Genomic DNA, 12,478 nt, shown 5'->3' on the forward strand with positions numbered 1-12,478 from the left:
AATCCTCTCTCTATATTTAAGTATTTCTGGCAATGCTGAGAAAGTTGGACCATTGCCTTCTACTGTTTTATTTTTAATTCATTTTTGGCCAAACATTTCCACTCTTAGAAAAGTATAAAAAGGTAGCATAACCTAAATGCCAAATAATAGAAAATTAACTACAAAACCTAAGTATCATTTATTTCTAGGAACCGCAATAAAAATACTGCTAAGCCAGTAATACGGGTATAACTAGCATAAGTGGAATAATAATTTAAATAAAAACACTTCCAACATCCTTTTCCGACAGAGATCTTTTTATGCTTCATCCAACTAAAATCACGAGTGCTTTTTCTTGTTTGAGCTGGGTTTGGCTCTGTGGTTCGGGTGGATTCAGCATCTTCCTGTCTTAGCCTTTTGGATACCGAGGTGACATGCATGTGCCACTGTACCCTGCTGGCAGTACACTTTTTATTACAGAAGAGTTAAAAGTACAGAAATGCGGGGTCCAAATATGCATACTCTTACCCTTCCGGAAGCAACGATTGAAACCGTGGCCCAAGCCCTCCACAGCTTCTGCATTTCTATACCTCGCTTCCAGCAAACTAGGACAACACCACATTTACTTCTTCAGACACTCTCACCAGCCACCACATTGTTAAACTGGCTGTGAGACCGGTAGAAGAAAACTCATTTAAGTAGTAGCAAGAAAGGGCCTGCAGATGTGTATGCAAGTGCCTGTAACCAGAGGAAGGGAAAACAGGGGTCCTTTGGAAAGATGACTACAAAGAAAACCCAAGGGCCACAAAACTATTTCTAGGATAATCACAATCAATATTTAAAAATAACGGGAAACTGGGTGGTGTCGGTGCATACCCTTTAATCGCAACACTAGGGAGGCAGAAACTGTGGATCTCTGAGTTTGAGGCCAGCCTGGTTAACAGAATGAATTTCAGGACAGCAAGGGATACACAGAGAAACCCTGTTTTGAAAAACCACCAACAACAAAAAAAGTGGGGAGAAAATCAAAGTGCTTTTTAATTTTGTCATAGCAACATGCCTTTGGCCAAATCACACCAACTCTTATGAGGAAGGCTTTCTAGTCGTCAGTGTTTTTATAAACAGTAAGAGAAAACCCTGAATACGGGGAGAGGAACTTTTCTGCTAGATGAGGACAATACAGTCATGCAAGGTTATTTAGCCAGATGCTCAGTTCAGTGGTGGAATACATTTCGGACTGAGATTTGGAAAAGCAGAGCAGAGGACACTCCTCTGCCTGAGGGCAGCGGAGGGCCTGGGTGAACAGCTTGTGTTCCTTCTGCCTCCTCTCCATTCTCAAAGAAGAAACTTACCTTCAGCTGTGCCCCACCACGGATGTAGTTGTAGGATGAAAGGGACTTCTGCAGGTGTAGAGAGTGCAGCATCTGCTCAGAACCTCCCTGGAGCAGCTGGAAAATATTCAATTTAAATTAAATTGCTGTGATGGTTCATCGGAGTTGTCAACTTGGTGGCACTAGAATCAACTAAAGATAAGCTGCTGGGTACCCCTGTGAGAGATCCTCTTGATCAGACTCTTTGAATTGAGAAGACAACCCTAAGTGTGGGCAGGGCCTGTGAGTGGCAGCCTAGATAAAAGGAGGTCCAAGGGAAGAGCTTTGCATTTCGTTTTTGTATCTTGCCGGTCCACTCATCCACTTGGTTGCTGCTGCAGCCACAACCACTGCTGCTGTATTCCTTTGCTGGGACCAGAACTCAATTTCTTCACACTTCCAAGGAAGACAGCAGTTCCAGGAATTTTCAGGCCTTCAGCACCAGACTGGGACTGCTGAGGCGCCCAGCCCCGGGGGCTGGGCAGCTCCTGGGTTCTCAGCCTCTCCAGTCTCCAGCACGAAGACAGCCAGTGCTGAACTACCCAGAAAACATCGCGTAAGCCAGTCTAACAAATACTGTTTTAGCAAACAGCCATTCTTCTGGTTCTGTCCCTCTAGGAATTAGTTCCTCCTGACTAATCCACTGTCAAAGCAAATACTGATCTCCCAAATGTCAAATATTCTAACTTAGTGGTGATCTAGTTCCTACTCATTTTCCAGGCTTTATACATTTAGGTCCTTCTGTTAGATGCTTTGAGAAGATTTTTGGATTTTGTTTTATTTTGTTGCTGTTGTTCTCACTTATAGGTAAATGGCTTCTCTCTCTCTCTCTCTCTCTCTCTCTATATATATATATATATATATATATATATATATATATATGCAGAGTGTTACACAGTTACGAGGAATATCAGTTAAAATGTCTCAGCTCATTCACAACAAAATTGGTCTAGAAAGCCCTTGCTCAGCCTGAGGTGCTTGTTGCTCAGCAGTGTCACGCTGCTGAATTTAGAAAAGTCAATATTCTGGAGAAGAGGCATCAACTGACAGTCACGTGGCGTCCCATGTGCTGCACAGCTTTTCCTCAACTGTCACAGTCAGAAAAGAGTGTGACTGACGGCTGTGACTCTCACACAGACTGATGATACTTCTCAGTAACTTCATCCAGCCGGGAAAGACACTGGCAAAAGCTGAGGTTCTTGAAACAACCAATTCTTTTATTTTATAGAGAAATAGTTTATCTGAAATCTAGCAAACTGTCAACAGAAACAAAGTCGTTACCCTTTTGTGCTACAGAGCATGCCTTCAGGAGGGGTTCTGCACGGAACAGCAAGCTCTGGCTTACTTCAAATGTACAGTTATCAGGCCTTAAAGAATGATTATTTCTTATCCAACATACCAGAACTTGAATGGCATTGACTAGAGCAGTCACCTAATCAAACAATGTTGTATTCAACTGTATGGTCACCGTTAATCACCTTCAAAGACAGTTACACAGAAATCAATCCTTTTAACTCATAGTTTTAAATGTGTGTTCCTGTTGGCTGTGTGTCATTCCTCAGGTTCCATTCACTGGTTTTTAAATTGACCTGGAGCCAGCAGTCCCCAGGACTGTCTCTGCCTACCCAGCACTAGGACTGGACATGGACACCACCAATCCTGTTTTTTTTTTTTTTTTTTTAATTCAGGTTCTGGGGACTGAACTCACAGCAAGCATTTTATCAACTGAGATAGCTCCCCAACCCCAGTGTTTTAATTCTTTAAAACCCCAAATGTGACTTAATTAGGTCAACAGCCTTTTTAGTAGTCTTGGTTTATATCACTTTGAGCTTCAAAGGCCATATTAACATCAACTTGCTCTATAAGAGCAGATGTGCCAAAGGAGGGTCATTTAAGAGTTTGTTTCAAACTCTAACAACATTCCCAAAAGATGATTTGTTTTGAGTGTTGACAGCATAGAGGATAATTCTCCCTTGAATTTATAGATCCTGCTTTTGTTTTTAAAGTAATCATATTACCCTATACCTATCAAGAGCGACGCAACCAAATTTATATTCTCATCTGGAGAACTCTCAAGTACAGGAGTAGTAACTCAAGTCAAATGAAAAAGAAATCAACACATCTAGAAGGTGCCATAGCAAAAGCTCTCATGGTCATTATACTGTTACCTCCACTTTGAGGAAATGCAGGTGATGCCCAGCCTGGGAGCATTCAGTTGGCTGGCCATCTACCAGCTCTCACAGTGCTCACATTCAGTCTCTTAGGTGGGGTAGGATGTGTTCATGCTTGTGCATACATGTAATTTGTTTGGAGACAAGGAAAGCCAGAGAGGCATAGGACAGAAGAAAGATTTCTCAGCACGATCAGGCAAATGATCAATTCTCTGCATAAGGAACTGGTGACTAACCTGATAAAAAGAATGGAAGCTTCGTTCTCCTGGCTGTTGCACAATCACACGAGACTAAGAAAGAAATATTTTTAAAAAAATGGTTAATCTGAAATGTAGGTATAAATGACATGGAAGCAACTTTCTTAGAGAATCTTGTATTCACAGTGCATTTAAAAAAAATCTATGGCCAAAGCTTATCAGAGATGGGTGCTCTCTATGGTTTTCCTGGCACTATTTTGATAATTCTTTATATTACTTAAAATGGGGGTGCCTTAACATTCATGAGGAATGAAGCCATGTTTGCTCACTCTGGAGTCTAAAGATAGTATGTGCAAGTGGTAGGAACTGAGGGGGAGAATGGAAAGGAATGCTAGGGAGGAACATTCTCAACATTCCCTTGTCCAGAGTCTGCTGGCGTTTCAAAGAGCAATGCCTCATATCCTATAATAAAATCAGTCAACATGATCAGGCCCTCGGGACTCTGCTTAGACTCTCCAAAGAGACTGCTCAACATGTGTGCTCATTCAAGTGTTCTTTTTGATTAAATATTACACACAGCAGAACCACGAAACATTATGGAGAAGAGATGGGTAATACTTGGCGCATCTTCTGTTTCTGTCCAACTGACTCTGATAAAGCACTTATTTCCTAAATAGTCAGCCTTGATGTAACAGATAAGAGAAATTACAGTGCCGTATGATGCTGTGGGGTCACTGGGATAGGGAAGCCCTGAGTTGAGCATGGCTTAACTGGACCAAGAGAAGGAATGCCTGTGTCCTGCTGCAGCCAGTCATATACCTTATATAGCAGCAAGCAAACAGAAACCAGGGAGGAAAATTTCAAGTTAGTTACAAGCCAACTGGATGGAGGATGGTAACTAAAAAAGTCTAGGTCTGAAAGCTGGGCATGATGGTACACTCCTGTAAGCTCAACTCTTAGAGAGCTAAGGCATGAGGATGGTGAGTTACATGCCAGCCTCAGTCACCCAGGGGAAAGGAGGGTGGGAGGGAGAGAGAGATTTAATTGATTTGAGTTACACCTTACCCAGAAGTTGTCATACATTCTTCCTGTCCCATACACACCTCAAATCTGCATCGACAAAATCTAACATTTTCTAACTCGATATAACAAGTCAGTGGTTCTCAACCTTTGGGGGTTGAACGATCCTCTCACAGGGGTTGCATATCAGATATCCCGTGTTTCAGATTATGATTCATAACAGTAGCAAAACTGCAGTTATTAAGTAGTAATGAAATAATTTTATGGTTGCAGGTCACTATAACATGAGGAACTGAATTAAAAGGGCCACAGCATTAGGAAGGTTGAGAACCACAGCTAAGTGCTCAGAAGAGAATATAGGAAGACAGCTTCTTATCATGGAAGGCAAACTTGAAGAGGGATAATGGGATTAAACACACTTTAAAACAAGAAATAAAATTTCACAAATAGTATTTTTAAACATTCAGCTCTCACAAGCATCACCCTAGAAATCTAGCACATTTACCTTTTCCAGCAAATAGTTATTGATATGTCCCCCAATAGGGTCTCCCTTGAAGTCAAAGTTGATATCCATGTATTTTCCAAACCTGCTTGAATTGTCATTACGATTGGTTTTGGCATTTCCAAAAGCTTCCAAAACACAGTTTGACTTCAGCAGCATATTCTTCACTCTAACAAAAATATATCAAAGTTATTTGAAAAAATTTCAGAGATGAAGACATTTAAAAAAACTGGATAAACCTTAACTTCATTTTAGTCATTCTCTCTCTGTTTCTTTTTCGCTGACAAGAGTCTTCTCACACAGTCACACCTGTAGGAATAACCTGGCCTCTGACATGACCTGATTAGTGGACCATCATCTCTGCCACTAATCCTGCAATGAACCCTTCAAACTGCTGCCCATAAATGACTGTATGCTTCACAAAGGCATACATGTAGGAACTGCTTGCTTACAAAGGAAACCATTAGATGATGGCCCGATATGCTCCAGAAAGATAGTCAATTTACATAAGCCTTATCTGCTATATAGAAATGAAAGTAATTTAGTTCTCAGCCAGCTATTCTCCTGGGGTCCAAAAAAAATTATAAAAATTTGATCAAATGTTCACTCTCAAATTAGACTGCAAAATGAAAAATCAGAAGTGGGAATATGTCACACATTTTTAAAAGGATTCTTTTGACTGGGTAATCCAGTTATGATAAAAATGCAAAGTCCGCACAATATCATCAAATCTAAATTCTTTCTTCACATCACCCAGCACCCTAGATTTGAGCTGTCAAGCTGCCTGTGATGTATAGATGAATTGTGACTCATCAGTGAACTAATATTCAGCTTTAAAGCAGTCAACCAGGAAAAGGCTGTACCACATAAGAAACCAGTCATGTTGCTTCATTAAAAAACAAACAAAATAACCACTCATTCACTCTTTACATATTTATTTAGCAAACACTGCATGCCAGGCACTGTTCTGGTGCCCCACACAGCACAGAACAACTAACTATGCTATTCATCTGACTGTGAGCCCAGTACAGTGCAGTATGAGACCCTTTTGCACAGGAACCTTACTTTGGCTCCCAGCATCAGTGGGTTATGGTTGTGATAGCAATGGGAAGTCATGGGCCTACCTTCCAGGGCCCCATTTCACTCAGAGCACAAATTTTAAAAACAGAGCAAGGAACCTGCAGAGGCTTGAACAATAAAGTCAAGCTGTGCAAATTCCAATACTCTGCTGAAGTTGAAATCTGTCTGGAACCAGGACACTTCCAATTCTTTCAAAGTAGTTTTAATTTTTTTTTTAACTTGGTAAATCTGGAAATTGATATAGCAATAGAAGGAAAAGCAGAAAGACAATATGCAATGTGAAAATCAAAGCAATTTACACATTAAAAAAAATGTTTGACGACTGTCAATTTAGGCCTAGCCCAGTCTGCACATGATGCCCAGCTCAGCCAATCTGTGTCCCTGATCCCTTACCTTTCTATCTCTGCTCTCTGGCTGGGGTTGGTGATGGCAGCGATATACTGCATGATGTACTTACTGGCCTCTGTTTTACCAGCTCCACTTTCCCCTGGAGGGAAGAATTATGCAGGGTTTTAATATCGTAAGGTAAGCCAGGAGGAAGCTCACTGTCAACAGAATAGTTTAAACCTTTGGTGGTTATTCATTTAAAATTGTATGTTACATTTTCTTCCACCTCCCCACTCCGTCTCCTCCTCTCCTCCTTTCCCTTCCCCATTTCTTATTTATTTTGTCCTCGGCTGCTTCTAATAAACATGAACATGTCTTAAAAAATGACAGAAGCAAAATTATAAATTACAAATCAATATTTAGTTAAGGAAAATATATCAGGGAGTAAATTGTGTTAGACTAGTTCCTTAGACTAAGCAATCACTCCTAAGTATAGCTGAAACAAAGTATGGTGATGATCCAAACAGTAGCTACAGCTACATTCATATAACCTTGTTTTCTACAGAAAACTTACTTTAAATTTAATGGAAATAAAGTAATTGATTACAAAAATTAGATTCAGGTGCTCACAGGTCCAGAGACCCAGAAGGCTGAGAAAGGTAGCTTGAGCACAGGGATTTCTGAAACCAGTTAGACCCAGTCTCTTAGTATAAAAAAGGAAAGAAAGAAAAATAAAAATCTTAACCCAAGAAAATTACAATAATTTTAGTGAAAAAAGAAAACACCAATGGGTACAAGTGGTAGTGGTGGAGGGAAAGATTTAGACGTTCCTTCTACTTGTTTAAACACCAAAGCTTCACTTACTAAACTTTCTCCCAAGGGAATTTTTTTTTTTAAACAGATATGACTTCCATTTTATTCTACTCTTTGTTGCCATAGTGATTCACTTGGACACTGCACACTATTAGATGCCAACTTAAGGTTTTTTTTTTTTTTTTTTTTTTTTTTTTAAAGATTTATTTATTTATTTTGTATACAGCATGTATGACCAGAAGAGGGCACCAGATCTCATTACAGGTGGCTGTGAGCCACCACATGGTTGCTGGGAATTGAATCAGGACCTCTGGAAGAGCAATCAGTGCTCTTAACCTCTGAGCCATCTCTCCAGCCCAAGGGAATTTTTAAATGTAGTATAAACAAATGTATCAACCTCCCAAGGCTTTAAAACTATTTTTTTTTTTTACAGATTATACTACGTGTTATGACTAAAATTGGACTAATAGATCGATAAAGGATTAGATAAAAAGAGTTAATTACATAATGGAATTGCTAAAGAGAATGTGCTAGTTCTATAGAAGCCCTAGTGAAAATGTGTTCACTATACACTGCTAAATGGAAAAACTAACTTTGTAATAGCAGTATATAATTACAATTCTGTATTTTTACTTATTTATGCACATGTGACTCTATGTACCTACACAGAGAGAAAATATGCAAAAGGACACACACTAACCATCTGCTACTTCTGGAATGTTGGGGGACAAGACGTCCAAGAACAAGTGAATTTTCCCCCGAGTCAGATGGGTCCTAGAGGAACCTCCCCCGACAAAAAAAATACAGCTCTTGCCATTGCACATGGTTGCTCACTCAGACTTGATAGTAAGACCTACTGTTCAAGATACTCTATACTTCGGTCACTAGAGATGTAGAAATCAAGCTGGTACTAACCTGGAAGCTTTCTTTCTGCTTGCTTGCTTTCATAGTACCCAGAAGGTGCTATGTAGGCTGCTGATATTTGGTGTTCATCAACAGTTTTACCCTCTGAGCTACAATAATGGCACAAATGTTATGGGGTTAACCAACTACTATCTGACTGGACTTAAGGCCCATGCCACAGGAGGAAACTCATGCCTGGTTCTGTAAACTTAGCCAAGAACCTGTGGCTAGGGAGGTCATAGGCCTAGGGGAATCTACTACTATTACTTTTATGGACATAGCCTCAAACTGTCTTCTAAATTCTTATCTTTATACCCATAGACTAAAGCAGCTCTCAGTCCTCATCAGAGAAATATCTTTTTGTAGTGACAGTGGTTAACACAGATACTCACAACTGGTCTAAGTGCAGAGAATAAGGGTCTGTGCAGGGCTTAACCATAAATGGGGTATCTATATCACAAAGCTCAAGCAGCATTGTAGAAGAAGGGGTGGAAGGATTTGAAGAGCCAGAAGTTAGGGAGGACTGCTGTGAAACTGTCTTTAAAACAAACATAAGAGGGCCCCCATATTCATAACTCACAATAAGCAGCTATGGATGCCTGCAGCAGACCCTACATGAGATTCATGCCTGTCAACATTCTAGCATGGATGGAAAAGGAGCTCCCAAGGCCCACCCCTAGCTGAGGAGCTACCAACGGTTGATGGCTACCTGGGGGAAAGAGCATCAGCTTTTTTTCAGGGGTGTGGTTTCTGGTAGGTGGACCATCCTTCAGGGGATGGGCCTACACACATGTGTATAAAGGTGTCTAATATCATGCAAAAAAAAAAAAAAAGACATGAAGTTGGGAGGAGGAAATGGTGGTTGAGAACAATTGGAAGGGAGGGACTTGGGGATAATAAATAATAAAACACACTGATAAATGATAAAAAATACATTGTATAAAAAAAGTAAAGGACTTTTTATTTCCATTCATAAATTCATGTAACTGGTTAACTTTTTAAATTTTAAAAATGTTTTAGTTATTAAAAAAAAAAAAAACAGTTTAGTCCCGGGCTATAATTCTCTAATTCCAACACTAAGTTATTTAATCTTCTGATCCTTAACAGTCTTATCTGTAAAGTAGAAAAATAACTATGCTACATACCACTTAAAGTTATTTTGATAACCAAAATAAAATAATGGTCATAAAAATATTTTGACAAGCACAAAGCCACTAAAGTAAATGGGAAGTATTATTAGCACCCACAGAGATTCCCACATCTTTAGAGGCCCTCCTGGGCCAGGGAGAAGGTATTTTCCTTGTCCTCATTTTACTGGGTGAGATGCTGCAAAGTACTCAGCACTGTGTGAGTGGCTAGGCTCCCATTCTGAGCATGAGGGCTGCAGCTCATCCTCTCCTCCAAAAGGCCCAGGTCCAAGCTCAGGAAGCCCATTCCCACCTCTGTCTGCGCCAGAGCGCCAACTTCCAAACTCCAGTCTGACTTTGAGTTCACCCCTCACATTTGGCATGTAAGTGCATCATTTTCTTTGTTTCATTCTGTTGACATCTGAACTATTTTTGTGTCATTTTATTTGTTATTTTTTGCGTGCTTCAGATAGGAGGAATCATATCCTATGCTGGCTCAGTCTACAAATGACCAAAAGGCATGTGAGTATAATATGTACTCTTTTTATGAGATGAGGTCTTGTTATGTTGTTAAGGGTGGTCTTGAACTCCTGAGAGTTCAAGCAATCCTCCTGTCTCAGCCTCTAAAACCAAGACTAGTGGATGATCAAACAGGGTAGAAATACTTTGGTATTTAGTGTTCATTACTTTTCTGAGCCCTATAAAGTACCTTAGGTTTCTAAGCTTAAAAAAAAAGAAAAAAAATCTTATCAACTGTGTGAATTCCTGAGTATAAATAAATAAATAAATAAATAAATAAATAAATAAATAACTTTTGACATTGGAACCAGGGCCCCCTCGAAATACCTGATATCATAATACAGGTGTCTTTTGATCGCCTCTTCATAGCCTTGTAAGCAGCATCAGCAATAGCAAAAAGATGAGGAGGTCTCTCATACAGCTCACGACCTTTATACTGCTCAACTGTGTCCCTTCCATAGATGTTCAGCACCTTGTAGGGGTTCACAGAAACGACCACTTCTCCAATGAATGTGTAGATGCGTCCTTTCTCAAATCTGCACAGAAGCAAGAACAAAAGGTAGGTGGGATGGGTTCTTTCCTCTTAATTTATTACCAAACAGGCTTAAATGTTCCAGAAACTGTTTCTGATCTGATAATTCATCAGTTCTCAGTTTACTTTTAAAGACCACATTACAGCTAGGCATAGTGGCTTGTGTCTGTAGTCCCATTTCCTAAGAGGCTGAGGCAGGAGGATTGCTGTGATTTTAAAGCCAGTGAGTTCCAGAACAGCTTGGATTACAGAGTGAGACTCTGTCTTAAAAATAAATACACAAACAAAAACCCAAAGACTATGTTTGAGTGAGGCATGGTAGCTTACACTTAGCTCTCTTAAGCCTGAGGCAGGATTGCTGTGAGTTGGAGGCCAGTCTGAGCTATGGAGTGAAGCTCAAACAAACAAAAAACAAAACCCAAAACAAGAACAAAAACAAACCAACTAATAGTAGAGACCATATCTGATGTGGTACCCTTTGGATGTCACTAGTGAAAAAGACCAACGGTTTAAAATTCAGGCAAGAAGAACTTAACACTTAGAAGGCTGTGCATTTCCTGTTTCCAATACAGAAGGTCAAGCAAGAAGAGGGAAAAAGTTAGAGAAACCCTCACAGCTCTAGTAGGATAAGAAAGAGAAGCTAAATCAGGTCTTCGATTTTACTTCACTGGATTTTCAATTACAAAGAGGCCTGTTCACATTTATTTCATCTCCCTCTAGAAGTCTCACTAAAATGTCAGTAAAGAAATAAACACAGTAAAATCCACAACAGAGAATGGTAGAGGAGACACTTTTGGTCTAAATCAAATTGGTTTTTGGAGTGACTACCTAGAATCCTGTGGTATAGATACAGCACAATTTATTCAGTGACTTTCCTTCCCTCCTGCTACTATGAGAAACACTGCAGAAAACACCCTGGACACATAGCTTACAAATCAGTGAGAAGGACTCTCAGGGAAGTGTCTATATTTTTAAGGTATATGTAATATGATCCAATTTTTGTACGGGACAATATTTAAGTATGTTTGTCTATCTATACATACATTTGACAACTAAGTATATGCATGCATTGCAAGATATTATACAGCACATGGCATGTTTATCCTCATATACAGACAGTGGGGTGATAGGGATGGGTGAATGAGGAGGCAGATCAGAAGAAGCCATGGGAACAAAGTAAAATTAGCAAAAGCTCCATGACTGAAATTGTAAATAGGGATGATAAACCTGCACAAAAATTTAATATAAAAACATAGAAACCCCACACGTACTATTTGCACAGTAACCCATACCTCTAAGTGTGTACAAACCAGAGCTTAACTGTTTATGCTAAAGTGATTGTTATCAATACACTCTATCTGCTGAAAGGCACAGGCAAATACAGCCATCTTTCAGCATCAATTGGAGACTGGGTCTAGGAGCCCTCACAAATAACAAAATCTGTGGATGCTTAAGTACCTTGTGTAAAATGTCCTAGATCTGTATAAAGCCTAGGTATATCATTCTCCATAATCTGTAGGCTATAATAATTCTTCATACAAGTTATATGCTATCTAAATAGCCCTTACATTTTTAATCTGCAGTTGACTAGTTGTAAGGAAACCACATCTGTGAATATGGAGGGAAGACTGTGTCTCACTTTCAAGAGTTGAATGAAGAAGGCTCACACAGGCAAAATGCTAGCCCATGGGTAGTTTGTCTCCAAGTACCCTGCTGTTTATAGCCATTGGATAAGGAGAAATAAGCATTAGGGCCTGAACGGCAAGTTTTTAAAACTTCCTTCCTTTAAGATGGAAGTTGTCAGCTATAATTAAGAGTGGAAACAAATAAGTACCAAGATTTCTATCAAGTAGTTGGCATGTATTTAAATAAGAGTTATCAACCAGTGAGATTTCTTGTGCATTTTTCTATTGTGGTTTTCCCACTGACAGCAAAAGC

At 39.6% G+C, this 12,478-nt stretch overlaps 1 protein-coding gene across 3 annotated transcripts in view; it reads right to left on the reverse strand.

The window, feature by feature from the left end:
- Myo1d (myosin ID) overlaps positions 1-12,478 on the reverse strand; it is a 308,709-nt gene that overhangs the window by 208,176 nt on the left and 88,055 nt on the right. For all 3 annotated transcript variants that reach the window (XM_028866972.2, XM_037200774.1, XM_028866973.2), the window contains exons 2-6: positions 10,336-10,544; positions 6,713-6,806; positions 5,243-5,408; positions 3,757-3,810; positions 1,332-1,427 (exon numbers count right to left, since the gene is read on the reverse strand). In XM_028866972.2, coding sequence (XP_028722805.1) covers positions 1,332-1,427; positions 3,757-3,810; positions 5,243-5,408; positions 6,713-6,806; positions 10,336-10,544 — 619 coding nt within the window. The remainder of the gene's footprint in view (positions 1-1,331; positions 1,428-3,756; positions 3,811-5,242; positions 5,409-6,712; positions 6,807-10,335; positions 10,545-12,478) is intronic.

The sequence above is a fragment of the Peromyscus leucopus genome, chromosome 8b, assembly GCF_004664715.2.
Source record: "Peromyscus leucopus breed LL Stock chromosome 8b, UCI_PerLeu_2.1, whole genome shotgun sequence".
NCBI classification, from domain to species: domain Eukaryota; kingdom Metazoa; phylum Chordata; class Mammalia; order Rodentia; family Cricetidae; genus Peromyscus; species Peromyscus leucopus.